Genomic DNA, 25174 nt, shown 5'->3' with positions numbered 1-25174 from the left:
TCCCCCCTTCTTCCCACCAGCAACGACCTATCCGGGACATTCCTTCTACTCCTGGCGCCTTATCTTGGAAGAGTGGCTTTTTGCTTTTACGGAGCGCCAGGAAAAGCCCAAAACAAGTCAACTCTCGGGTTCCTTGCACCACGCATCAAACGGCGTAAAGAGGAGATCTGGAACAGCCCAAGACGCTTCTCTACTTGCCTATTTGTTTACGATAGATGCTGGAAGCGGTTGCACAGCGGGGCGAAAAGCCGTAGCAAAGAACAGGTACAATAGGTAGGTACTTTCGATAGAGTATCTATCAGGTACACAGAGTTCCCATTAGCAGAAAGACACCGCTTAGAGCCGGACTTGTCCTTTACCCGTGGGGTTGTAAGTGTGGTGGGGGGAGAAAGGACGCGATGCAAGCCTGTCTGCGCGATCGCCATTTTTAATATACATCTCCAGGCACCTATAGCATGACGAATGAGCAGCGACAATAGAGACACAACAATCGATTCAAACAGAAGAGAGAGAGAGGCACGGGGTGATGTTCAGAAAGAAGGCTTGGATCTAGCCTTCACGATTGTCTCGCCCTTGCATTTCTGCCACGAAACTCTCCGGCATGAAATGACCGAAGAGGAACTGGCGGCAAACAAGTGGAGGGGTGGATTGATTTTCACATGGCAAAGTTAAACTGCTTTCGTGGTACCTGATCTCTCTCGCGTGTACCTGCAAGGCATGGTGGATGTTTTAGCACTTCGAATAGAGTGACTGGGAGATATTAAAAATGCGGCAATCAATTTATCAGGATCACATGGAGGCGCTGAGGACGCTGCTTTCTCATGCAGGTCAGCGGTGCTGAAGGGGACTGACTAGAGTAGCTCCAAATCGCGACCTGACGAATCGCAACTGCCAGACACCCATTGTCATCATCATCCATAAGAAGCTTGGCTCTCTGGCACACGCTCCTTGTACCTTTCGTATCCCCTCCTTTTCCTCGAGCCTTTGACTGGTTTTACTCGGTACCGTACGGGATCTCTTGGGACCTGAAACCCCAGTAGATCTTTGGAGATGGGGCGAGACACATTCTGACACCTATCTGACAAGAAGGGGCATGAATGATGGTGATATGGTGAGAGCAAGGCACAGATGAAACATGCTCGAGGAAAAGCAACTCCCCATCCGATGGTGGTATCGAACAGCACTTCTTGATCACATTGTCATGCTAACGAGCCGTTCCATCCCGTTCTCTCTTCCTGTTCCTCGTTTTGCTCTACTCCTCCAACGACCTTCACCGTCTTTGTGGCTTGGCGGTGGCCGGGTAGCGGTCCTTGGCCGGTTTTGCTCGCTGGTCAGTGGTCACCCTTGTTAGCACACCGTATATCGAGTGGAAAAGGGTAAAACCGCCTCGTCCGGATTCCCTCGAGGCATGTATGATGTGGGTGTGTGTGGTGGTATGGGTGTGCGTGACCCAAGACTCTCTTGTGAATAATGGGTCCGAGCAACAAGGGCTGGACAGCGGGCGCGCGTGTTCAGGCGCGGTACTGACTTGCAGACAAGGACAAAGTGGAGGGGTAGGTACACGCATTGTCGTGCGTTTGCCGTGGACTGGTTGGTTTGCACCTGAACATGCACCACCATGTACCCTCTTGTACATTGCATGCTGCGCACACCCCACCTCTTGTTTAGTGTCGAGGGTACCTTTTTACCATTTCACGCTGCTCTCTACTCTATCCTACGCAAGCCCCAGACAAGAGCTGCGAGCAGCAGGGTGGGTAGTCTGCTGGTAGCCAGGGCGTCGGCGGGTACGCACATGCCGTGAATCGCGAGAAAGTTAGGAGAGGACAAGATGGTTGGTTGTCGTCAGTTGAAACGTCTTTTGCTCCAGATTTCTGCATAAGCCACTCGACATGTTCTTGCCGATCCGGCGCGGTAGAGAAAGTTAGTGGTGGGATCTGTGCTCTGGATATGCGAGGGGAAGTCATCATCGTCTATCCGTACTTGCCTTGTGGATAGCGCCATGATCTTTCTCTCGTCCCGCAGTGGGCGCTCCTGCACTTTTTGACTCCGTCGCGGCCCTTCTCGGACGCTTGTTCCTGCGCCTTGTCTTGTCTATCGTAACTATAGTTTTGATCGAGCCCCGGGAACAGCAAAAAGGGCGCCAGTTTCTGGCCGTTGGATTGCCGAGTACGCTACCCAGTCGCTGCCTTTCGCAGGATCATCATCCAACGTTGCGTGTGTGGCGGGGCTGTATCCATTACTGTCGCTGCATCTGCATCTGCTGCTTGCTTATCACGTCTCTGACCCTTTTGCCGCTCGTCGGAGTCGTCCTCGTCGTCTCTTACGTCTCCTCTACCACGACATCCAAATCTTCATGTCGTTACGATTCACGATTCTCTAGTTTTCCCCCACGACTCCATGTTCCCTCAACCTTCTCAGCTTCATGACATGCTCTAACCTCACCGGTACGCCTTTTATATGCATATAAGTCGGCAATATTGGGGCCGATCTTGTGCACCTCTGCGACCGAATTATTTGCTAGTCCTCGATTTGACGAATCGACTGATCTGAACAAAGCCGGCTAGAATTTCATCCCATCTCAACACATTTGGCCTCCTGACACACCATCCTCTCCGTCGCCGCCCCTGTCAGGCATGTCGAACTCTCGAAATAGCACGAGACCGATGCTTGCTCCGGGCAGCAGAAAACGAAGTGGTAGTACGACCGACGATTACCAACCCACGACACCGCGACTTAACGCGCGCTTCTCCGATCATCCCGCTGAAGAAATCCTCGCCGAAGAGTCGACTTCAAATACTCCGACCAGAGGAACTTTCAAGTTTCCCGCCGACAACTCGATTGGCTCCGAACAACATGGCGACAACACTGGTGTGACACGCGAAAACTCACGGCGCTCAGTACATTCGCATCAGTCCAGCGATTCGCAGGATATCGATATGGGCGATGACGACGATGACGGACACGATCAAGCAGGGTCGGACAACGAGAGCGACGACGACGAGAAGCCTTCAAGAAAGAAGAAGAAGGGCCAGAGATTCTACTGCACCGACTTCCCACCATGCAACCTCAGCTTTACTCGCAGCGAACATCTGGCTCGGCATATCCGGTAAGCATAGACTTCAAGTCTGGTGTAGATCAACATTCTGACATGTGCCAGAAAACACACGGGTGAACGCCCCTTCGAGTGCCACTGTTCCCGACGATTTTCTCGGCTCGACAACCTGCGCCAGCATGCCCAGACCGTTCACGTCAACGAAGAGATCCCCGGCGACTCTCTTGCAGCGACTGGTACCAGGTTCCAGAGACAGATTCGCACAGACCGCGTCCGCCCGCCGAATGTGAGGCCCAGAGCATCAACAGCCAGCAGTGGTGGACATGGGCACGGTGCGTACAGCAGAGGGCATAGTAGGAACCTGTCAGCCTCGAGCGTCCTCTCGACAACATCCAGCCTTGCCATGTCGGATATTGGAGAGAGTCGCCCACGCCCCTCTCCCTTGATGCTCAACCAGGACCCCGTAGCAAGAGCAAGGCTGAGTCTGGATACTTTCAATCCAGCCATACCCAATAATGGTCCCCAGTTTGGCTACTACCAGCAAGCGCCCAGTGGGTACAGCTCTCCGACTTCGTCAACCTTCTCTACTGGCGAGGGTAGCCCAAGGTTCCAGGCCACCATGCAGTCGCCATCTCTGCCTATCGCTAGGTCGTCGTTCTACAACGGCAGCAGAACACCCTCTCGTCGTCTGTCTGTACCTTCGGGCATCAGCCCTTACTCACCACAGACAGCAACCTACCAGCCCGTCTACTTCGCTCCTCTGCCCTCGGGCCCAACGCCCCAATACTCGAACACAAACAGCATGGTCGCTAGCCCCACCGCTTCCACCTTCTCACACCAACGTCGCGAGTCTGATGCCGAGCTCGAATGGAGAAGAAGAACATGGCATCCTGGCACCCATGCCAGCTACGCCAGTCGTCCTGCGACAAGTGGTTTGGCTTACAACCAGACTCCTGATGACGCTGCGCCTGCTGCAAGCTCTCAGCCAGCAGCAAGCCAGATTACCAGACTTCCTGGTATCGAGAGCTTTGATCATGTTCCTCCTTCTGCTGCTCCAGCACGCAATGTCACCAGCCCAATGCAAGTCGATTCCGGCCGCCGCCCTTCCGTTGTGTCGGGTCCAGTTGAGGTTTCCGCTTCAGTTCCTGGAGACCGAAGAAGTACAGGTTGGGAGCACAATCTCCACCACAACCTGAACAGATTGGAGATCGCCCAAGCATCCACCCACCCTCCCGTGGACCCGTCTCGCATACTCCCAAGCCAGCGTCCAACCACGGCACCTCACTCTGGACTGCACCAGCAGCCTGCTCCTGGCTACGCATTGCCGCAACTGCAGCCACCCGTCGATATCCGTCCCGCTGCGGATGAGCGTGCAAACAAGCGCCAAGGCTGGTACGGTGGTCCAATGGGCCCGCCTCAGGGAAGTCAGCCGATCATGATCGCACACCGCACTTCACCCGAGTCCAGCAGCAGTGAAGGCATCCCGACACCCTCGACCTCTCAAGGTAGAGAACTGCACCCAGCCATCATGCATGCAAATGGCATGGTCGAACTTCAGCCTCCCGATGCTGTGCTGACTGATGAGCAAAGGGCCCTTCAAGCTCAGTTCCAAGGCAAACCAGAGCCTATCAGAGCAGACTCTGGATTCCACAGCTACGTGCACATGCCTGGTCAAGCACCTAATGTATACATGATGCAAGCTGGTCACAACATGCAGATGCAGCAGTCTCCTGAATGGCGTCCTGCACCTGTCAACCAGAGAGCCAACCCTGATATGGGCAGACTCGAGGCACTCGTCGCCGTCGCCACTAGTGAGAACCGCGCCGTTGAACACCGCCGATGATTTCGATCACCACCAAAACACCAAATCCGATCCTTACCCCAACACCCCTACCCTACACCTACAACTAATGTTTCATAATTTGATGAAACCTCCCGAGAAACGACCACGACCACGAACGAATTATTACGATTTCTGTTTTGAGCCTTGATATTTCTTGTCCTTTTTCAATTCGAGCGTGTTCTTCCCACTTCCCCAAATACCCCTTCCCCCTTTTTGATTCAATTTCGCAAGCACATCCTGTTCTGCCATTTGATGTTCTTTCTTCCTTTTTTCGATCTTTCCTTGGAGCGGTCTCTGTCAAGTTATTCACCTTCGATACCCTGATACCCCCCTCATGGACTTTTGCTGTTGTTGTCTTTTGCGTCTGTTTTGTTTTTACCTCTCGCTCCAACGACCCAACGAATCTGTTTGCTTCTGCTCTCTGTTTTTGGGTTACCTTATCAGTAGTTTAGCGTTCCTTCACTCACACTCTCCAACTTTGGTGTTAATATCATATCACTGTTTCTGCATGCGAAACCATACTTTGCCTCGCTCCATGTTATGACTTGTGACTTGTGACTTGTGTTGACTGTCAAGTGCAACGACTATCTCACTCACGATCCAATCTACGCTACCTTCCGCATGAGGAGCAGGTTCGCACGAGGCAATAATCTTTGACATTGGCTACAGTACAGTCTAGGTATGACACCACACCGCTCATCTTTGGCTTTTTGGATTCTCTCTCATTCTCTACAATCCTATCTAATAAAAAGTCATTTGCTTTCCCTACAACAAATGCAAAAATCCCCCCTGCCCAATCCAAATGCCTTTTTTCTTGCATCCCAAAAAAACGCCCAATAATGCCAAAAAAAATGTATGCTTTGAAGTGATGATCAAACCAAACCCCCCCCCCCAAAAAAAAACTCCGTGTCAAAGAAAAAATGCACATGCTTGTCCAACGCAAGATCAAAAGATGCAAAAATACTTTGTTGGCTCCTGAAAACTCATGGATTTTCCTCAAGCAACCACACCGACCAAGCCTTCTCTCATCCTCTCAACACCTTTGACACCTACACCTTTCAACCTGCCCAATTCGCCTACATGTCTGACTTCATCATCCATTTCACAAAGCGCATTGACGATCATTTCTGCTTTTTTTGCTCCCACTCCTTTGAGCAGACGGATCTGTGCTACATCTTTGCTGTTTATTATACGCAAGATGTGTTTGGAGCGGGGGGTTTGGTCGGGTCCGGTGTGCATGAGGGAATGTGCTAGTTCGTCTTCCGAGTCTGATTCGGCGTGGTGTTGTGCAGCAGGGGCTGCATCGTCGCGGAAAACAGATAGGTTGCGGCGGATAACTGGGCGTCTGGGTTTTGCGGTGCGTTGATCGAATACATCTTCGTCGTTTTCTTCTTCTTCGTGGCCTTCATCTTGATACTCCTCATCATCTTCTTGACTTCTGTACTTTCTAGTCCTCAGATCCTCTGCTGCTCCTTCGGAAATGGGGACACCGCCGCTGGATTTGGGTCGGCGTTCTTCTTCTTTGCGAGCGATCTTCTCTTGCAGCTTGAGCATTTTTTGTGCGAGCTTAGCATTGTCTGGGAAATGGGGGAGAGCAAGGCGGTACATGCACAAAGCGCTGACGTCTTCGCCGCGGACGGTATGTTGTTTGGCCATGAGGAGGTAGCGAAGGCCCTCTGCGCGTGCGGATTCTTGATCGACAACTCTGCGCTCGAGGGCGATTAACCTAGCCTGTACGTCTGGGGAAATCGTTTGCTCGGTGGTTCCTGGTGGTAGTTTCATGCTGAGGGCTTGTTCGGCGAGTTTCTCAGCCACCTTCTTTTCGATGAGCTCTTCAATTGACTTTTGAGACATGGCTGCTTCGGATTTGGCGATTGATGGCTTCAAGACTTTGGCTGGTCGGTTGATGGTTGGGACAGCCTCACTGCTGGTACGCTTTTGTGCTTCGGCCATACGTGGGTGGCCTTGTCCAGAAAGATGGCCTGGTCGCGCGATGGTCGGCTTGGGCTTATCGGAATAAACAGAGAAGGCTTTCACAGGCTTCTCCACCTTGTCAGGCTGTTCCTTGCTAGGGACGACATTATGCGACAGCGCCTTAGGCCGCAGAGGTTGACGATTTGCTAGAGGAATCTGAGTGGTGCCAGACTTGGACTCGGCCTTGGGTGCAGTACGGAAGAAGGGCCTGTTCTCGACTTCGTTGACCTCGATCTTCTTTGTGCGGTTCGCAAAGTTCAATGAACTCAGAGTGTCGAGGTGGTAGCTTCTGACAGGAGCCAAGTTGAGAATCATGACTGTCAGGCCATTGTTTTGACCAAGAGATAGAATACGGGTCATCTTTGATTCGCGGTAAGGGATGCGGTTTTGCTTCTTGCTGATAGCCTCAACACATTGAGCGAGAACGAAAAGAGATTTGTTGATGCTGGCTGACTCAACCATTCTCTCCTTGCCATTGTCGGTACGGCGGTTGTCTTCAGAGCCAGCCAAATCAATGGCACTTGCTGTGCTTACTCGAACTTCGTTACCGGTTACTTGAGTTACCTTGACGCAAAGGACTGCATGAGAGCGTGACGAGTGTGCGTTCAACTAGATAGACGGTTAGTAAGATGTGGCATCGACGCTGCCAAGATATTACGCACCTTTGTAGCAGATGTGGAGCGGTTGACGTTGGCCTGGTCGTAGAGCGTCTCAAAGTCCTTCAATGAGGTACAAGGTCTCTCGGTCAAGCCAACAACAACCGTCTTTCCATTGTTGTCACGGATGGGTAGACCAGCAGGAGTGCGCTTCTCGGGACCCTCGAAAAGGTCAAAGACGCGATCATTGTAGATTTCGTAATAACTCATCGAGACGTCGATGTTGGTGTTGCCTTCGGTATCCTTTTCAATCTTGCGACTCCTGCGATAAATGCTGCTGAGCAGTCGCGGAATGACACCTCTTTCTGCCAGTAGCTTCCCTCCGCGCATTGTGTGCGTCTTTCCAGTTCCGGTGACTCCATATGCGAAGATGGTGACATCGAACCCTTTGAACAGGTGTTTGACGGTGGGAGCAATCTCATCGTCGAAGACTTGTTGTTGTGTGGCTTGTTGATCGTAGACGCTGTTGAACTGGAAACTGAAGGCCTCGGCCTCGTTCTTCGGATTCGGGATGCGCACAATCGAGGGAGTCGCGAGTGGCTCGGTGGCAGATGGGGCGGCCTCGACGATGGTGTCCTTCTCCAGCTCCTGCTTGAGCAAAGGCCGAATGCGCGCAACGACCCTGACGCTCATGATGGGCTCGGCTCAGGGGGATTAAAAATGTATACTGTCGAAAGTCGATATGCCCTGCAGCGTTGGCGACGTGTCGAAGAAGAGGAGAAGAAACTTGACACCCTCCTGGCCTGCCGTGTGCAGATGCGGATGCAATGGCGTAGCGCGTGCCTCCTGATTTGACGTGAAGCTGCAGGTGCGGAAGCCGTTCGAGACTTTCCCCCACGCTACAACATGTCAACAACACGTCTTTTTCCCGTCGACCCAGAAACCGTTTGGAAGCTCCTGAACTCAACTCTATTCACCATTCACCAAAGTCGACAATACCACCAACAGATTTCTATATCAACACCTGCTGGCTGCAAGTGTATATGTTTACATGCAATTTTGTTCATAAATTTCGTATATACGATGCCGCTAGTAACGTCGATCCCGCCTAATTATGCCAACAAGCGAGCTCGATAACCTATCCGATAACTGTTCTATCAGTCTCTAATAGGCAATTGCTGTTCGGAACGCGTGAACCACCGCCCTGACCTGAACTACGTCAGATGCTAAAATCAAGTATTTCATATGCCGTCTTGGTTCAGAACCCTTCTGAAAGACGACCTTCCCGATCGATGTTCTCGCTGAGAATCGTGAGTCTCTCCAATAATTAGAGAATCGATATCAGGCGCACAGGATCGATCGCAATCATCCGATGTCTGAGAAACGTATCCGTATGACATGTAAAATGCTGTCCGCATGATACCGATATTCAACATCACAATTCGAGGCTCATGCTCTCTCAAGATGTCGCTGGCTTCTTCGCCTTCGCCGGTGCCGGTGCCGGTTTGGCTGCTGCTTTCTGAGGGACTTTTGCGCTGGCGGTCTTGCTACTTGCGCTGGTACCATTGGGTGTAACAGTCTTCTTGGTAGCAGACGACGCCTGGGCTGGCTGCTTTGTTGCAGTCGATGGACCTGAAGTTCCTGCCTTCTTCGCGACAGGCGCTGCCCGTTGCTTCTGTGAATTCTCTGCAATCTTCTGAACACCCTGTTTGGCCTTTTGCATTGCCAGCGTGGAGATGGGTCGCGTGATGGCGGTCTCCACAGGGGTCATTGGTAACGACTTTCGAACATTTGGCGCAGGCTTTGGAGATGCTGATTGCGAGGCTTTCATTAGTCGTCGCCTCGTCTCATCGTGTACGTTTTCGATCGTGTTCTTCATCGTAGGATCTAGGTTTCGTCCGGCTGTTGGCCTTTTGGATCCTTCCGGCATGGGATGCTTTCCCATGGATTCTTGTATTTCTCTCTGAGTCCGAGCAGCATCTCTGGTAATCTTCTCTATCGTCGATCCCTTGATCTGCTGTCCACCCCCTGATTTTGCAGCGTATGTCAGAGCCTGTCGCATGTCTTCGGTTGATTGTGTCGTTTTCGGTGCTTTACCTGCTGTGAGCAGATTTAATTGCTGCTGTTGAGCCACTTTGTTGAGTAAAGCGTCAAAGTCGATGTTTCCAGGCGCTATATCTCCGCTTGAGAGTGCCGTTGCCGCCGCGGTAATGGGAGCAAAGATGGCGAGGAACTCTTCCCATCCGCCAGCCTTGACTTCAGTCGTGATGAACTTGGCAGTCTTGTTGACGGGCTTGATAACTTTCTTCTTCTCTCCGTTGCTGTTGCCATTTGCAAGCTTTTGCAATGCAGCTTCTGCTTGCATGGCCTTGATCGGACAACCTGCGGGGAAAGATCCATGGCGGTAGAAGTGCTCCAGTAGGTAATCCTTCTCGGTCCAGCGATTCTTAAGCCATCTACCAAAAGCTTCGTCATTGTCAATCGGGATCTCACTGATCTTGTATCGTCTCCAGTACATGTTGACAGACTTTGGTGGACGACCTTCGAAGAACGAGGAGCGGAGAGTGAAGATGTCTTGTCCAAATTGTCCTTCTGGAACACCCTCGTAGGCGATCGTGCAGTCATATAACCAGTTTGTCGATTCCTTCAATCGTTGCAGACAAAACTGCAGCCCAGTGGTGCGAGGTAGGAGCTGGTGCTTCATGTCGCTGATGCCTTGTTTATCTGCCCATGCCTTACTCTTTGCCCGAGTAGTCTCACTCAAGTTCGTGCCTTCTGGGAAGATCAACAGCCACATGGGATCCTTCGGGTCGCTGAGCTGACTCAAATGCCTTTGGAAGCGACTTTTGTCAGTTTCCCACTTTCTCGACAAGAAGATGAAGTTGTAGAACTGTGCACCCCAGCCAAAGATGGGAACATTTTTCAGAGATTCCTTCAGGATGATATAGATGCGACCATGCATCTTGTTGGTGTAGGCGATCCACCAGAGGTATAGCCAGTCAGTGTAAAGCTGCGTTTGTTAGTACTCATGATTTCATAAGCCCTTTCTAGCAACACACCTGGTGATTGGCCATCATGACAATTCGATGGGGGAAGTTGCATCGAAGACTTCCATCTTCCATTTGATACAATTGGTCTTTCATGCTCTCATCTCCAGTAACTCGAACAGCAGTAGGTGCCCACCATTGGGTCATGGTCGCAGTAAGTACAGCGAAAGACTCCTTTGTCCAAGCCATATATCCATCATAGAATTTGGGATCAATGAGCTTTAGGGGAGCACCAATGAATTGAGAAGCGCTTATACTGAAATGCAGTATTTTATCAGACACAGGTCTTTCAACACACTTTCAATTCCTACTTACGCCAATACTCCTGATAGAAACGTCGATGCAGCAGAGAAGGCTCGTTCAGCCTGTCCCATAGTGCCATGTTGAGGTGGTCCTGCTGGGTGTTGGTCTCCTGCTTTCGACTTCAGAATGTCGAATCCGGCTCCTAACAGCGTATCGCCGAACGCTTTCGACGCTGCCTCGACTTGCGGTCTCGACATTTTGGCTTTTGAGGAAATTACAAGGTAGCGAAAGGAATACTGAACAGCCACAGATCAGCTATTCATTTGATCGAACACGAACAAGCGACTTCGAGACTTCGAGACCCTGTCAATTGGCAGTGCAACATCCCTGCTTTTTTCGCCAGTTCTTCGATGGGTTCGCGTCAGCAAGCGACGTGCGATGAGGCAATGTGGCACTGTGCTTGTGCCCGATCGAGTTCCGAGCTGCAGGTTCAGCCACGACCAACCTGATTCACGCCCCGCAAGGGAAAGTAAAATGACGTGTGATTTTGTGAGCCGCCTTTCGATTCGAGTCCAGCCACGCATGCTTGCCTTGCCTAAGTTACCTTTAGGTCTCGAGATCGCACCCTTCTTCTTTTAATTCCCCATAATCTTTACACGACAAGCAAGCCTTTTCTACTTGACATCCATCTTCCTCGAACTCGAACCCCGTTATATACTTCGGCTTCGACCCATTGTTTGCTACAACATCCACACACAACCAATTCGGAACATCAGTTTCGTCGCACAAGACCCAGCAAAGACTCGATATGGCCAACGCTCCTTCGGCAGCTCGTCAGAACAACCAATCGCGTACCAACGGTGTAGCCCGAACGAACGGTGCTCCTCGTGCAAACGGAGCCCCTCGAGCAAACGGAACAGCAGCTTCTAGAGCAGGCGCATCTCGTCCGGCAGCCAGAGCAAACAGTGTTTCCTCCCAAGGTGACGCACCCGTGAACGGAGTTGGTTCAGCATACGCCATTATGGCCAACCGAATCGCAAACCGTGTCGCCGAGATGGCAGAGAGCATCACATTCGTCGAGAGGTATGTTCCCACGACATGACTACCATCACGATCCAATCGTCGCTAACAAAGCTTCAGACCCAAGCCGCAACAAAACGGACAAATTTTCAACGAAGAGCCAGCCGAGAAGAAGCGTCCTCGCAAGCTCGAAATGCGCTTGGACCCAAGCAACGATCTCAGCTTCAGCGCTGCCTTCCTCGACAACACACTACAGAAGATGCTTGCTCTGCAGAACCGCATGCTCAAGAGCACAGCAGACCTATCAAAAAACGAGAATGTCGATGAGAAGATTGTCAGAGAAGCGGCTGCACAGAGCGCAGAGCTGAGTCGTATCATCGCTCTCATCTGTGCGGAGAAGGCACGTCAAGGAGCTTAGACTTTCTCTCTGGTCTCGGAGCGCGGAGAGCCACAGCACGGCATCGAGATGTTTTCTATCTTTTCTTTAATCTAATTCACGAAGGGCTATGAGGAGGAAAGGGCATGATTTTTTGGTCAATCTTTTTGACGGCGGATGTCTTTTTTACCATGTATCAATACCAACACCGTACCGGGCGTTTTCTGTTTTGACAATCACACATCTCGCTTGCTTCCTATGAAACCGATCACAAGAATAGGGCTTCAAGGAGAAGAGTTCACCGGCCCCTCTGCAACTCTCTTTGTTCAAACTTTCCCAGCCGTCGTCCGGTCGCGTGTGTTCATGCTGGGCCGCTACGTAACCTAGACGGCTGTCCAACCGCTGGCCGGCAACGGTCGATTGTCTCACTCTGCCGTGTGACATCTCGTGCCTTTGGGGTTACGCCACACTTTACGTCACTCTCACGCCTCGAGTTCCCGTACCCTGCCCCAGATCTTCAATATCATGCCAGGTTTGCGGGAAGAGTTGCAAGGGATGTTCATGCACAGTGATGCTGCTTGATGGCGCAGGGCGAGGTCTGGAATCTTTCTCTTCCTCTTCCATCATCCTTGTTCTCTTGAGGGTTTGTGCTTTTGCGATCTCCCCTTCAGCCTCTCCAATTTCCACATCTCTCTTCGCTTCTCGAATACCCTCGACTGTGATATCTCTTTGAATTTTGTCCGAGCACTTGATAAATACGAACATCGCAAATATGACGGGCTTCATCACGAATTATATCCAAAATACTGCCATGGGCATGCTGTCCAGCGGCATCACAGCAGCAGGAAATGTAGCTGGCAATGCCGTCGGCGGCGTAGGCACCATGATCCAAAGCAGCGGACAAGCAGTCGGCAATGGTACGAACCTCTCCTGCTCTTTCTCTCTGAGTCCATTCAAGCTAACCAAACCCATCAACAGGCATCGAAGGCAGTATCAAAAATTGGGGCGACTACATCAACAGCTACGGCGACCGCGCAGTCGCAGCAACAGCACCAAACCCTGGCACAGCAACCGCGGTGAAAAAGCAAAAAGCCCTCCCAGCACCAGCACCAGCAAAAGGAGCAGGTGCTGTTGCAAAACAAAAGGCTCTCCCGTCAACAGCACAAAAAGCCCTTCCCGCTCCTGCATCAAAGCCAAAGACATTGGGTGCAAACACGCCATCTTACGCAGGAGCCGCAAAGAAACACGCAGTCTCTGCTGCATCCAAGCCGAAAGCCGTGGTCAACGGCAGTCCCATCCCCTCCGCAAATGGCTTGACCAAACCCTCCACACCTAAACCGTCAACTTCATCTCTCCCTCCTGTGGTATCCAAACCTCTCAGCAGTGCCAGCAGCGTACCCGGAAAAGCCAAAGTCAGCGCAGCAAGCAAGCCGAAGACCAGCGGAGGACTTCCCAGAGCTCCCGTGGACGGATTGCCCAAACCTCCTGGTGTTAGTGGGATTAAAAAGGCGCCTGTGGTGGGGGGAGTGGGTGGATTGCCCAAGGTTTCGGCGACTTCATTGCCCCCTGCTAATGTGCCGAAACCTCCTTCGATGAACAAGGTCAGAGTTGATCCTGCCAGTAGACCTAAGAAGTAGAGAGAACGTCGGTTGGAAGAAACGAGACTTGATCGCGGTCTCTTGGATGGATGCATTGAGGGCAGCTTGTTTCGAGTAAGCATTGTCGATGTTGATCGTACGTTTTTGCGTTTCCATTTTTCCAAGGGGATCGTCGTTGTATGAGGGTAATGAAATTACGATAATCTAGCTGTGTCAGTATCAATATATTCTTTGTTATACATATTCATCTTTCTGTCCTTCTTGTTGTGTATCGACTTAAAGTAAGAAGGAATAGCCGATATCTCTCCTACCCAATCAAGCAACTTTCGGCGACTGAACCTCCACCCACTCAAACCTCGGCATCTCCAAGATTGCGGAGATATACAACTTGACTCCCCTTCGAACCAACCACCGCTCTCTGAATTACAACTTATCCATCTCTACTCGTATACCCAAGCATCTTGCAACTACACACCAACAAATCCATATCTCAGTCTCCAGGGAAATCCAGAATACCGAGCAGAAAATCACGGAAACATGTCCGCCTCCATAACAGCAAAAGAAGTCAAAGACCACGCATCCCCAGACAATGGCCTCTACATCATCATCGACAATGCAGTCTACTCGATGGCCGAATTCGCAGACGAACACCCCGGCGGCGCCAAAATCCTGAAACGAGTGGGTGGAAAAGGTAAATTTCTCGCTTTCCTTTCCTATCAGATAGGATTTTACAGTGCTGATGAGAAGGGGTGGGGGTTTAGATGCGAGTAAACAATTCTGGAAATATCATAATGAGGATGTGTTGAAGAAGTATCAGAAGAGGTTGAAGGTTGGTGAACTTAAGGAGGAGGCGAAGCTATAAGTCGGAAGGAAGACAATGTATGGAGTTTTATCGATCATTGGTTTTTCTATTTCTCTCATGTCCTTTGGATCTATCTAGACCTTGCTTAGAGGTATAAGGGTAGATGAACAGAGTGTATGTAATACGGTTTTTTTTTTTTTTGCAGAGAGATGTGCAATACATGCTTTAACGCCTTTTTGCAATGTACGTGTGGGAGTGCACAGTGTCTGCCGCCTTAGACGAGCGTTGAGCGAGAGTGTGTGATGTGTAAGAGAGCTCATCTCCATGGCAAGTATCATTGTTGGGTGTTGACACTCTGCACTAAGTCAACTCCCTGAGTTGAGTCCACTTTCGACGAGATGACCCCTGAACTTCACACAAGAACAAGGTGAATGCTACAATGTGAGAACTTTCTTCGGTGCGATGTTGGATAAGCTTCTGCATTTCCACATGTACGATTCTTATGTGTACGCCTCCGAGATGTGATTTGATATGCTATATATCCCCTTTCCAAGAACTCCAAATCCGCTCTTTGCTATGTAGAATAATCTCGAAATATACAAAGACTCCAAATACTCCTTCCTCATGGCTCGTAAAGGCTGTCGCCGTCATCCGCATCTTCTTCTTCTTGGTAGAATGAATCATCGTTTTCTGCCATCCACTCACTGTCGGTAAAACTGGACTGTGAAGCTTGATGCGGCTGCTCGTTGTTGTCCTCGTCCTCATCCAGGCCTCCCCATTCTTTTTCACTATCGGCTGCGCCAGAGCCCACAGACTCTACTTCTGTGTCTCCGCCATCCGCCATGGCAAGGTCGACGACGTTAGCAACGTTATGACTGTGTGGTGTGGCATATGCTGTGGGTGTGCTGAGCCTCTTTCTGCTTGATCCTGGTCTGCACTGACTGCGTGTCTCCCAGATATTGTCCACCAAAGGTGTTGGCGGCTCGTGTGACCATCTTGGTGTCAACTCTTCCAACCCTCCTCGGTATCTGCTGGGAGAGCCAGAGATTCGGCGACGTTTTTGGTAGGCGACTGGTGTACAGGATGGGCTTGTCCGTCGTTTGGAATCGGAGGTTCTCTTCGCGATGATAGGGAAAGACTCTGAGTATCGAGGAGTGATGGTATCTCCGGATGAACTCGAAGTATATGACTTGGCGGATGGACTCTCCATCTCATGATCTTCAAATGTGACGTTAGAGCTTCGACGTTTGCCGAGAGAAATATTACTGTGCTGTGAGACGAATGATGAGAAGCTAGGCGCATCGTCAAGAGCAGGCACGTGTTTCCAGAAAGGCTCCGAGGGTGCTTCTCTGCTGAATAGTGTCCCAGATCTCGCTATCAAGTTCTCATATCTGGGTAGGTCGCGGATTTGCTGCCATGTCCAGCCAGTCTTTCCTGGTTGAATATAGCCATCTGCAGTGGTCATATACAGTCGTTTGCGACCACCTCTACCGTTCATGAAGACTCCCGAGTCCAGAAATGAGATGTCCCATGTAGCCGGAGTGATCAATTCGTGTGTTTCCAGGTATCGAAGCCACGAAGACTTCTTGATCTTTCGTAGGGGTACAAATGCCTCTTTTAGCGCCTCATAAGGTTGCTGCTGGTTGTTTGAGCAGTGATATGGCTGTGTCTCAACAAAGTCTGCAAATGCGTCTTTGACCGATTCCCAGATGCCATGTGCACCAGTATCCACGATACTAACATTACGAACGAGCCCACGACTCTGGAGACGTTTAAACATGTTGCTGTTCGGTCCAGGCGCTTTCGGCCACAGCCATGGGTTGATGGTGCTCGCCCAAGCCTCGATGGTATCTGCTGTCCATGCAGGTCCTTTGGTTCCTGTCGAAGCAAGTAGACCACCAGACGTTCTGTCTTCGTCGCACTGAGCAGCAGGTGTGCTGGGTAGCTGATTTGACTCGGTAGCACTTGAAGTATGCCAGAGACCTTGCAACGTACGGCCAAAAGGCAGAAGAACAACTTCAATCTCCCAAGGATTAGCGTACGAAGGTTGTGCGCTTTCCAAGTCTGCCAGACGGTCCTCCACTTCAGAGACACGTGAGAATAATGCTTTGCTGCCGGCATAGGTTTGAAGATCTTGAAAAGATGTCGAAGCTTGCGAGTCTTTGTCCTCGAGAGCTAGGTGAGATTTCTCAAGTCGAGCGTCAATGTCCTTCTTCCAGTATTCCAGCTCCAATAGTCGGCCGTCAAACAGCTCAAACTTTTCTTGAACTTCATCGAGAGGGACGTGCGAGAAAGAGTAGGTCTCCAGTGATTCCAATCGCCGTACACAGCTTTGCAATATGTTGTGTACATCTGGAGTGATGGTCTTGGTCGGCGTACTCGGTGTTTCTTGCGGTTTGCTGTCTACGAATTTAGTGACCTCTAGACATGGTTTGGCGTCTTTTGTCTCTCGTTGTGATGCATCTGGTTCCACTGGTTTCGCCGGTTGGCTTTGTGTTGAATGGTTTGCTCTTTCGTCGTGGTGAGTGTTCAACGGCACATCCACTTGTAGTGAATCGGGTATGTAATCGGTTGCGGTCGGTGTTCCTTGGACAGTCGGACTGGCCATCAAGCCATCCATGTTCGGGAATAGAGACGCATATCGCCGTTCATTCGATGTCGTACTTTTGACTGGCGATGGCTCGCTCGGCGCACTCGGGCGCTCAGTCTGTGGCTCATAAGACAGAACACTGGCCGGTGCAGTAGATGGAATCCAGGCTGGATCTTGTTGCCATCGCGCGAAGTTGTTCAACCGTCCCCAAACATCGTTCGACAACGGCGCAACCTCTAATTGTCCTGTCCGATCGTGTCTGCTCTTGTCTTGTGGAGGAATACCGAATTGTTCGATCGGGGGGCCGACTAGTAGACTAGTATTGCGATCGGGATTTGAAGGTACAGAAGGAGCACTACTGTGTCGCATCAAGCTAGGAGGTGGAACGGAATCGACTGTAACGTCGTGAAAGCACGCGTGGTGGCCGCATGCGCAGAGTACGGAGGATCCATTTTGACTATCTAGCGGCTTATCGAGCCAAAATCTACGACAACCGCAGGTCGGGGCTTGAGAGCCGGTGCTGAGTGGGCGAAAATTGCAAGATCCATTGGGTAGAGACGCGTAGGACGAGGTCGTGTTTGCTGTGTTTACAGCGTTGTGCCATGCTGAAGCCGCCATGGACCTTCAGCAAAGCATCGTCTGGAGAAATGTGTACACGGAAATGAGTCTGTTTCTTCTGATGAGTAGACCGATTGGTATGGTGTAATCATTGACATGGAAGGGGTAAGTATCGCGTAGAGAAAATGGCAAGAGGTGTGTACACAACAAATGTCGATGAGGCCGAGAATGCGCATCCCACGCGCCCGAATGCATGGACTCCGCTCGGACGGCCCGTAGCGCAAGAACGCTGAAACGCTGCTCTCCCTTGTCTCCCTTGTCTCCATCATGGGGATACCATGGCACGCGTAGGTATATCTCGTGTGTATGAGGAGGTTCTGTATTCACAGGATCTTGCTCTCACAAGTCATAGCAAAAAAAGCTCATATAGAGTGCTTACCATCTTACAGAACGCCTTGTCGTGGCACCCAATATTGGATGTCATGCACGTCTGCATATCAGCTCCAAACTGTTGATGACCAGCTCTTTTAAGATGCCAATCTTATGAAAATACAACCACCAGGTACCGCAAGAGAAATGGATGAGCTGTTCGAAACTTGCAAGACTCTGGATGAACTCCTGCATAGCTAGGTTTCTTGCTACCTTGATGACAATGCTATGTGCTTTATTTGCAGCTGGAAAAGAGGGTCTTGAATGGTGGATTACGAGACAGCAGATCTGTGAACCTTTCGGCTCAGACCGACCCTGTACAGATCTCGTGCCGTCGTGATAAGAAAGCTGTGCGAGGTTGCTTGGAGATTGACCCTGGACCTTAGCAGTGTGTACTGGTGGTAGACACGTGCTCAATGCAAGGAGTCGGTCCGAGTTCTTGAATAGCACCAATGTTGCTTGTGTTCAGTCATGCTCCTTAGGGAAGAGTCCTGTTAGTGAGATGGTGCAAGGATGGTAAAGATTGGCTAGGGTCTTGACATGATGGTCAAAGCGTCCAGCCTCCGAGCTGATTCGAACTTGTACTTGGTCTGACGTTCCCATCGGTCTCCGTCGACGCGCTCTACATGTCGAGGCTCGAGTCTTCTTGAGTTTTCCGTTGCGTAGCAATCTACCGAGTCGCTCGTGTCGCGTCATCGACCAATTGTCGACTTCATTGAATCTACAAGAATGTGAGACTTTTTCCCGGCGCATTCAAGAAGCAATTGCACGCGTCGCAACCCGGACATATGCCGTACGGTATAGACTGACAGCCCACAGTTCTGCCGCCAGCGACAGGTCAAATCCGCCTGCATGGACGACCAGATGTCCAGCTATCCTGAGCCGGACAGCCAACAACATTACACGCTGTACCCGGCTCCAGGCCAGCAGCAATTGTTGGACCCTGCGCAACAGGAACAATTGCAATTCAGCCAACTCGGCCAGCTTGGACAAGCCATCTACCCTAAGGCCGAAGGTGAGATTGATCCGAATGCGCCAAATCACATCGAACAGCGCATCGAGCAGCTGCAGCAACAACCACCGCATTCCCAGCCCCAGCACCAGCACCAGCACCCGCTCCAACACCACGAACAACATCATGATCAGCATCAACACCAACAGGCGCCACTCGCACCACCTCCACCTCCACCGACTGCCCAACCACAAGGTCCCCAAGTCCAAGGGGAGACTCCTCAGAAGGCCAATCGTTTGCGCAAAGCATGCGACTCTTGTAGTATTCGCAAAGTAAAGGTACGTCAGACTCGTGCTACTTCCCGCCGAGTCTTGCAATTAATCTCAACTCTCAGTGTGATGAATCCGGCCCGCCATGCAGAGCGTGCGCTGCCCTTGATATACCCTGCACCTTCGAGCGTCCTAGTCGCCGCCGTGGTCCGCCGAACCGTCACGCAGAAGCAATCAAGCGTCGCCGCCTCGAGGAGTCGCCTCACATCAGTGGCCAGTCCACGCCCTCATCTCCTACCCACGCCGCTCAAGCCCTAGCTGCTCTTTCCTCTCATCCGTCTCATCCTCCCATCTCGGCCGAATCCATCTGCGACATCCAAACGTTGGACCTGCTTGTTAACGACTTCTTCACCTACGTCCACCCGCTATGCCCATTCCCACACGAGCCCAGTTTCCGCGAAGCCTGGAAGAGAAGGGAAGATTATAACAACCGTGCTTTCCTAGCCTTGCTGTCGTCAATGGTCGCTGCTCTTGTGGCCTCGTTCCCACGAAAGCCCAGATTACATCTCAAGGCCCAGCGAAGAGATCTAGAATTCCCCAACCACATGACGCTCGTCTTGAAATGTCAGAAAGTCTGCGCTGATGCTAGAGGGCCTGGCTATCTCGATAGCGAAAATCTGAGTGTTCATGATGCCGCAACCAGCTACTTCCTTGGTCTCGCTGCCTGTTACACATTCAGATGGCGTCAATGCCGCTTATACTGGAGTGAGTGCCTGACCATCATCAGGGCTCTTGGATTGCACAAGCCGACTGAACAAAACTTCACGCGATTGGGAATGTTGCCAGCCGCTGTTGGATCGAATGGTCCGAACGTCGAAGGTAACCGTGACGATGTTCTTGACAACATCACTCTAGAGATGGGCAGGAGGATCTTCTGGACCATGTTTGTGAGCTCAAAGACAATTCACCAGTGTGGGTCTGCCTTCAGCGAACTCGTCATTCCGCCAGAGACTCCGTCCATGCCCTACCCTCCTTTGCCTGTCGAGGTCGACGACTTCTGTATCTTCCCTGGACACATCGAGCCGCAACCACCAGGTCTTGTTCCTATGATTGCTGGTTTCAATGCCAATGTTCGCATCTTCATGTCGTACAGTCCTCTTTCAACCATGGAGCTGGCTTGGGGTATAGATGCATTGGTTGACATTGATCGTCAGAAGAAGGTTCTCCGTGATTCGCTAGAGAGATGCAAGTCGGCAATTAGAGAGCTGCCGCCTGTACTCGTCATCTGGCCAACTGACAACAACCCCTTCGCGAACCACAACGGAAATGAGCTGGGCCTTGATTTCTCGAATACATCGTTTGCACGCGATCCAGCAACCTTGAACCCCAATACAGTCGATGCCACGCCCGAAGATCGTAGAAGACGACAGTACGAAATTCAAAAAGCCAATATCCATGGAAGCGGCCTTTGCACGCGATCCTACATTGTGGAAAAGTACTTCACTCTGATCGAGGCACAGGCCAGAAGCAAGATCCAGGCCGAGAATGCCGAATCCGGCCTGTCGACCGAGGTTGCTGCAGAGCTTGATGGGTTGCTCTCAGGAAACGCGTCCAGTGCCGATGCACTAGATCGCGAGATGTCAGAAGAGCGTGAAGGCATCGTGAGAGATTTGCTTTCTGTCCTGAGTAGTATCGACAGGGTGAACATGGAGCCAAACGCAGACAGTCTTGTGAGTACATGGAATGCAAAACGAACAACAAGAAAACGGCTAATCATGAATGCAGACAACGAAGATCCGCGTGGTGGCGAGCACGTTGCTCGAGGTACCCAAGTCGCGCAAGGGACAGGTGGCGCAACAAGCCGAGCAATATCTTGCAGCGTTCCTTGAGATCTTGGTCAAGCTAGAGCGTGTTGATGCAGGACACGATGACCCTCACAATGGCAACCCCGAGGAAGCAGAGTTGCGGCATTGGGCAGACCTCCGTGAGTATCAGCTCAAGTTCGCACAGCAGGGCGGATTGTCAAGTCTTGGTTGACTAGCAGCGAACAATGCTTAGAGAGGTCAAGGCGTTTCTTGGGAAGAGGAGTCATGGGTAGCAAGGTGTACAAGGAGCAAGTTGCTGAAGGCGGCGTGGATTGTAGCTAGGCGATGAAGCTGGACTGGCTCTGCATCAAAAGCGTTTATGCTGTAAATTACGACATGCATATTTAATGGCTTGACATAGTTAAATTAAAGTCTTTGGCTTGAATCTTCTCCGTCTTGGTGTGGTTCCTTGATGACTTGACAGGAGATGGTCTTGATGGTCTTGATAGTCTCAGGGGCTTCGGGCTTGGCAATGGACAGACTCCCGAATGGCAATGGTGGCAGTCCGCATTCTATTCCTAGAACAAACACTACCCGTACGTCGATCGGACTCTGGAAGACGCATAGCAAGGAGCAAGAGGAGGAAATTATAATAAATCATATCGACCACCGAAACGCGACACGACGTTTGGTACTACTGGCGAGCGAGTGATTGTTAGATGAATTGGACCACGTAGCTTCGTCTACCTAGTACAGCTTCGCCGTAACACAAGGTCGCAACCACTTTCGTTTATCATGGAGTTCTCCTTGACTGGATCGCCGGCAACGACGCCACTGGCAACGCCAGGTGGATCTAGACAGAAAGAGCAGAGATTCCGACCAGCAGTCGCACCGAGTCCCTACTCGGAATACCAGCAAGCCGGCTCAGAAGCGAGTTACTTCCCCGTCCAGCCCCAGCAACAAGCGCAACCGCCACAACAACAACCCCAAACTATGGACGGTCTATCAAATCAGATGGGTACCATGGGCCTTGGTGCACAAGCTCCCCCGGCTGCTGCACCGAGTGCGCGACCACACAAGAAGAAGGACAGACATGCATACCACCAGCTTGAGACACCAGCAGCTGCTCAACCTCTGCCTGGTGCTGTACCAGGAACCACTTCGTCGCAGTTTTACAATGCTCAGAATGCTCCCATGCCTGGAACCGCAGCTCCATACATGTCTCAGCAAATCACACCTGCCATGTCGCAATTCCCTGCCGCAACTTCTGCCTTTGCGCCAGCCAACCCTGTCACCTCGATGGAGCATGCTGCTCGTCAAGGCGACCAGCTGTTGTCGGCACCTGCTTCCTCTCAGTCAGGCCGCGTTGATCCGGATCAGATCCCTAGTGTACCGAGGTCACGCGACATTCCTGCTCGTCATTACCAGGAGCGCATCTATCCTACTATGGAACAGCATCTCCCCCCTCCTGCTGCTGTGCCCTTTGTTGCTTTCGATCAGGGAAACAGCTCTCCGAAGTTTGCTCGCCTCACCTTGAACAACATTCCCACCTCGAATGAGGCTCTTCGAACTACTGGTCTTCCATTGGGTCTTGTCCTGCAACCACTGGCTCCTTTGCAGGATGGCGAACAACCTGTACCCGTCCTCGACTTTGGAGATGTCGGTCCGCCACGATGCAGGCGTTGCAGGACTTACATCAATCCCTTCATGACTTTCCGTTCTGGTGGAAACAAGTTTATCTGCAATTTGTGTACTCATCCCAATGATGTACCGTCTGAGTACTTCGCTCCTACTGATCCAACAGGTATCAGAGTCGATCGTTCACAAAGACCCGAGCTGATGTTGGGCACTGTCGACTTCCTAGTGCCCAAGGAGTACTGGACCAGGGACCCTGTACCTCTTCAATGGCTCTTCGTGATCGATGTCAGCTTGGAAGCTTCTAGCAGAGGCTTCCTCGAGGCCATGTGTAAGGGCATTTTACATGCAATCTACGCCGAGGACGGATCAAGCAACGTTCCTGCAGGCGTCAAGGTTGGTATTGTGACGTTTGACAGAGAAGTTCACTTCTACAACCTGACTGCAGGTCTTGAGCAAGCTCAGATGATCGTCATGCCGGACATTGAGGACCCATTTGTACCATTGAGTCAAGGCTTGTTCGTAGATCCTCAGCAGTCCAAGACTGCCATCACTTCTCTGCTCAGTCGGATACCTGACATGTTCTCCTCGGTCAAGAGCCCGGAACCTGCATTGCTGCCTGCTATCAATGCAGCTCTGGCAGCTCTCACTGCTACTGGAGGCAAAATCATCTGCTCTGTTTCAAGTCTTCCTACTTTCGGTCCTGGTCGTCTCTTCCCTCGCGACAAGAATGAGGGCCGTGACACCGATGCTGAGAAGAAGCTTTACACTACTGAGCATCCTGGCTGGAGAGGCACGGCTGCAAAGATGGTTGAAGCCGGTGTTGGCATAGACTTCTTCATGGCCGCGCCTAGTGGAGGTTATCTCGACATTGCAACCATTGGCCACTGCTGCGCGGTGTCTGGAGGTGAAACTTACTATTACCCTAACTTCCACAGCCCACGGGATGACTTGCGCCTAGCAAAGGAGCTCAAGCACACGGTTACTCGCGAAACTGGTTTCCAGGCCCTTATGAAGGTCCGTTGCTCGAATGGTTTACAGCTCTCTGCTTACCATGGCAACTTCACACAACACACCTTTGGCGCCGACCTCGAATTTGGCTCCATCGATGCAGACAAAGCGATCACGGTCATGTTCAGTTATGATGGCAAACTGGATCCAAAACTGGACGCACACTTCCAAAGCGCTCTTCTCTACACGACCGCAACGGGTGAACGTAGAGTCCGCTGTACCAACACTGTTGCAAGCGTGAGTGAGAGCGCTCTTGAGGCCATGAAGTTTGTCGATCAAGATGCTGTAGTCAGTGTTATCTCGAAAGAAGCAGCATCGAGAGTGTCAGAAAAGACATTAACAGACATCCGCAACTCCTTGAGCGAAAAGACGATCGATATCTTGGCTGGCTACCGCAAGAACTTCTCGGGATCACATCCACCTGGTCAGCTTGTGTTGCCGGAAAACCTCAAAGAGTTGGGTATGTATATGCTTGGACTGATCAAGTCACGAGCGTTCAAGGGAGGTCGTGAGCCCAGCGATCGCAGAATCCATGACATGCGCCTGATAAGATCCATGGGACCTATGGAGTTGTCATTGTATCTGTACCCGCGCATCATCGCGATCCACAACATGGAACAAACCGATGGTTTCGCGGATGAGAACGGGCGTCTTATGATGCCTTCTACTATCAGGGCATCGTTCGGCCAGATTGAGGAGGGTGGTGCTTACATTGTCGACAATGGACAGATCTGTCTGCTCTGGCTGCACTCTCAAGTGTCACCCAATCTGCTTGAAGACTTGTTCGGCGAAGGCTACAACGAGCTCAAGCATTTGGATCCGTTCAGTTCTAGCTTACCGGTGCTCGAGACACACCTCAACGCCCAAGTACGCAACATCATGCAGTACATGGAGATCACGAGAGGCTCCAAGGCTATGACTATCCAGCTGGCAAGACAGGGACTTGACGGCGCAGAGTACGAATTTGCCCGCTTGCTGTATGAGGACCGCAATGGAGAGGCACAGAGCTACGTCGACTGGCTGGTACATGTGCACAGACAGATCCAGATGGAGGTACGTCCCAAAAGCAAGTGAAACTTGAGGTTTTGAGACTAATTTATCATACAGCTCTCCGGCCAACGTAAAAAAGATGAAGGAGGAGTTGATATCAGCAACACTGTGGCATCTACCTTCGCAGGTTTGAGAACACCATACTGGGGCTGATCACTGAATGATGATCAAATAATTGTTTGGAATGTGAAAGCGTTAAAGCGAGGGGAGTTGTTATATGGTTAGGCTGTTGGTGACGAAATGGGAGCAGATTTCCCATGTCAAGTTTGTCACGTGTGACACCCTGACCTCTACTCAAAACATGATTATCTCGACATCTGTGCA

At 51.3% G+C, this 25174-nt stretch overlaps 9 protein-coding genes across 9 annotated transcripts; 6 read left to right on the top strand and 3 right to left on the bottom strand.

Annotated features, from left to right (window-relative positions):
* Positions 1-2633: 2633 nt before the first annotated feature.
* M438DRAFT_330979 (uncharacterized protein) lies at positions 2634-4895 on the top strand (the record flags this gene model as incomplete). Its single annotated transcript, XM_029903367.1, has 2 exons — positions 2634-3106; positions 3158-4895. The coding sequence occupies 2 exons, from the start codon at positions 2634-2636 to the stop codon at positions 4893-4895; spliced, it is 2211 nt and encodes a 736-aa protein (XP_029766212.1).
* Positions 4896-5781: 886 nt separating this feature from the next.
* On the bottom strand, positions 5782-8344 carry M438DRAFT_393827 (kinesin-domain-containing protein). Its single transcript, XM_029909129.1, has 2 exons — positions 7532-8344; positions 5782-7478 (listed from the first exon to the last, which is right to left on the bottom strand). The coding sequence occupies exons 1-2, from the start codon at positions 8156-8158 to the stop codon at positions 5892-5894; spliced, it is 2214 nt and encodes a 737-aa protein (XP_029766211.1). The 5' UTR covers positions 8159-8344; the 3' UTR covers positions 5782-5891.
* Positions 8345-8530: 186 nt separating this feature from the next.
* Positions 8531-11204, bottom strand: M438DRAFT_287928 (acyltransferase-domain-containing protein). Its single transcript, XM_029901641.1, has 3 exons — positions 10828-11204; positions 10525-10768; positions 8531-10475 (listed from the first exon to the last, which is right to left on the bottom strand). The coding sequence occupies exons 1-3, from the start codon at positions 11010-11012 to the stop codon at positions 8925-8927; spliced, it is 1980 nt and encodes a 659-aa protein (XP_029766210.1). The 5' UTR covers positions 11013-11204; the 3' UTR covers positions 8531-8924.
* Positions 11205-11350: 146 nt separating this feature from the next.
* Positions 11351-12407, top strand: M438DRAFT_287925 (uncharacterized protein). Its single transcript, XM_029901640.1, has 2 exons — positions 11351-11838; positions 11896-12407. Exons 1-2 carry the CDS (start codon positions 11564-11566, stop codon positions 12191-12193), a joined length of 573 nt encoding a protein of 190 aa, XP_029766209.1. The 5' UTR covers positions 11351-11563; the 3' UTR covers positions 12194-12407.
* Positions 12408-12615: 208 nt separating this feature from the next.
* On the top strand, positions 12616-13995 carry M438DRAFT_402017 (uncharacterized protein). The gene is made up of 2 exons (XM_029909573.1): positions 12616-13068; positions 13130-13995. The coding sequence occupies exons 1-2, from the start codon at positions 12924-12926 to the stop codon at positions 13786-13788; spliced, it is 804 nt and encodes a 267-aa protein (XP_029766208.1). The 5' UTR covers positions 12616-12923; the 3' UTR covers positions 13789-13995.
* A 291-nt stretch (positions 13996-14286) lies between these two features.
* Positions 14287-14611, top strand: M438DRAFT_262702 (cytochrome b5; the record flags this gene model as incomplete). Its single annotated transcript, XM_029899837.1, has 2 exons — positions 14287-14440; positions 14511-14611. The coding sequence occupies 2 exons, from the start codon at positions 14287-14289 to the stop codon at positions 14609-14611; spliced, it is 255 nt and encodes an 84-aa protein (XP_029766207.1).
* A 439-nt stretch (positions 14612-15050) lies between these two features.
* On the bottom strand, positions 15051-17887 carry M438DRAFT_341723 (uncharacterized protein). The gene has a single exon (XM_029904571.1). It carries the CDS (start codon positions 17757-17759, stop codon positions 15174-15176), a length of 2586 nt encoding a protein of 861 aa, XP_029766206.1. The 5' UTR covers positions 17760-17887; the 3' UTR covers positions 15051-15173.
* Positions 17888-18744: 857 nt separating this feature from the next.
* Positions 18745-21516, top strand: M438DRAFT_341722 (uncharacterized protein). Its single transcript, XM_029904570.1, has 4 exons — positions 18745-18859; positions 18948-19418; positions 19475-21079; positions 21135-21516. The coding sequence occupies exons 2-4, from the start codon at positions 18981-18983 to the stop codon at positions 21384-21386; spliced, it is 2295 nt and encodes a 764-aa protein (XP_029766205.1). The 5' UTR covers positions 18745-18859; positions 18948-18980; the 3' UTR covers positions 21387-21516.
* Positions 21517-21645: 129 nt separating this feature from the next.
* M438DRAFT_341720 (Sec23/Sec24 family protein) lies at positions 21646-25077 on the top strand. The gene is made up of 2 exons (XM_029904569.1): positions 21646-24853; positions 24908-25077. The coding sequence occupies exons 1-2, from the start codon at positions 21950-21952 to the stop codon at positions 25001-25003; spliced, it is 3000 nt and encodes a 999-aa protein (XP_029766204.1). The 5' UTR covers positions 21646-21949; the 3' UTR covers positions 25004-25077.
* Positions 25078-25174: the final 97 nt, after the last annotated feature.

This window comes from Aureobasidium pullulans (genome assembly GCF_000721785.1).
Source record: "Aureobasidium pullulans EXF-150 unplaced genomic scaffold scaffold_1, whole genome shotgun sequence".
Taxonomy (NCBI): Eukaryota; Fungi; Ascomycota; class Dothideomycetes; order Dothideales; family Saccotheciaceae; genus Aureobasidium; species Aureobasidium pullulans.
This window is presented reverse-complemented; position numbering and strand designations above follow the sequence as displayed.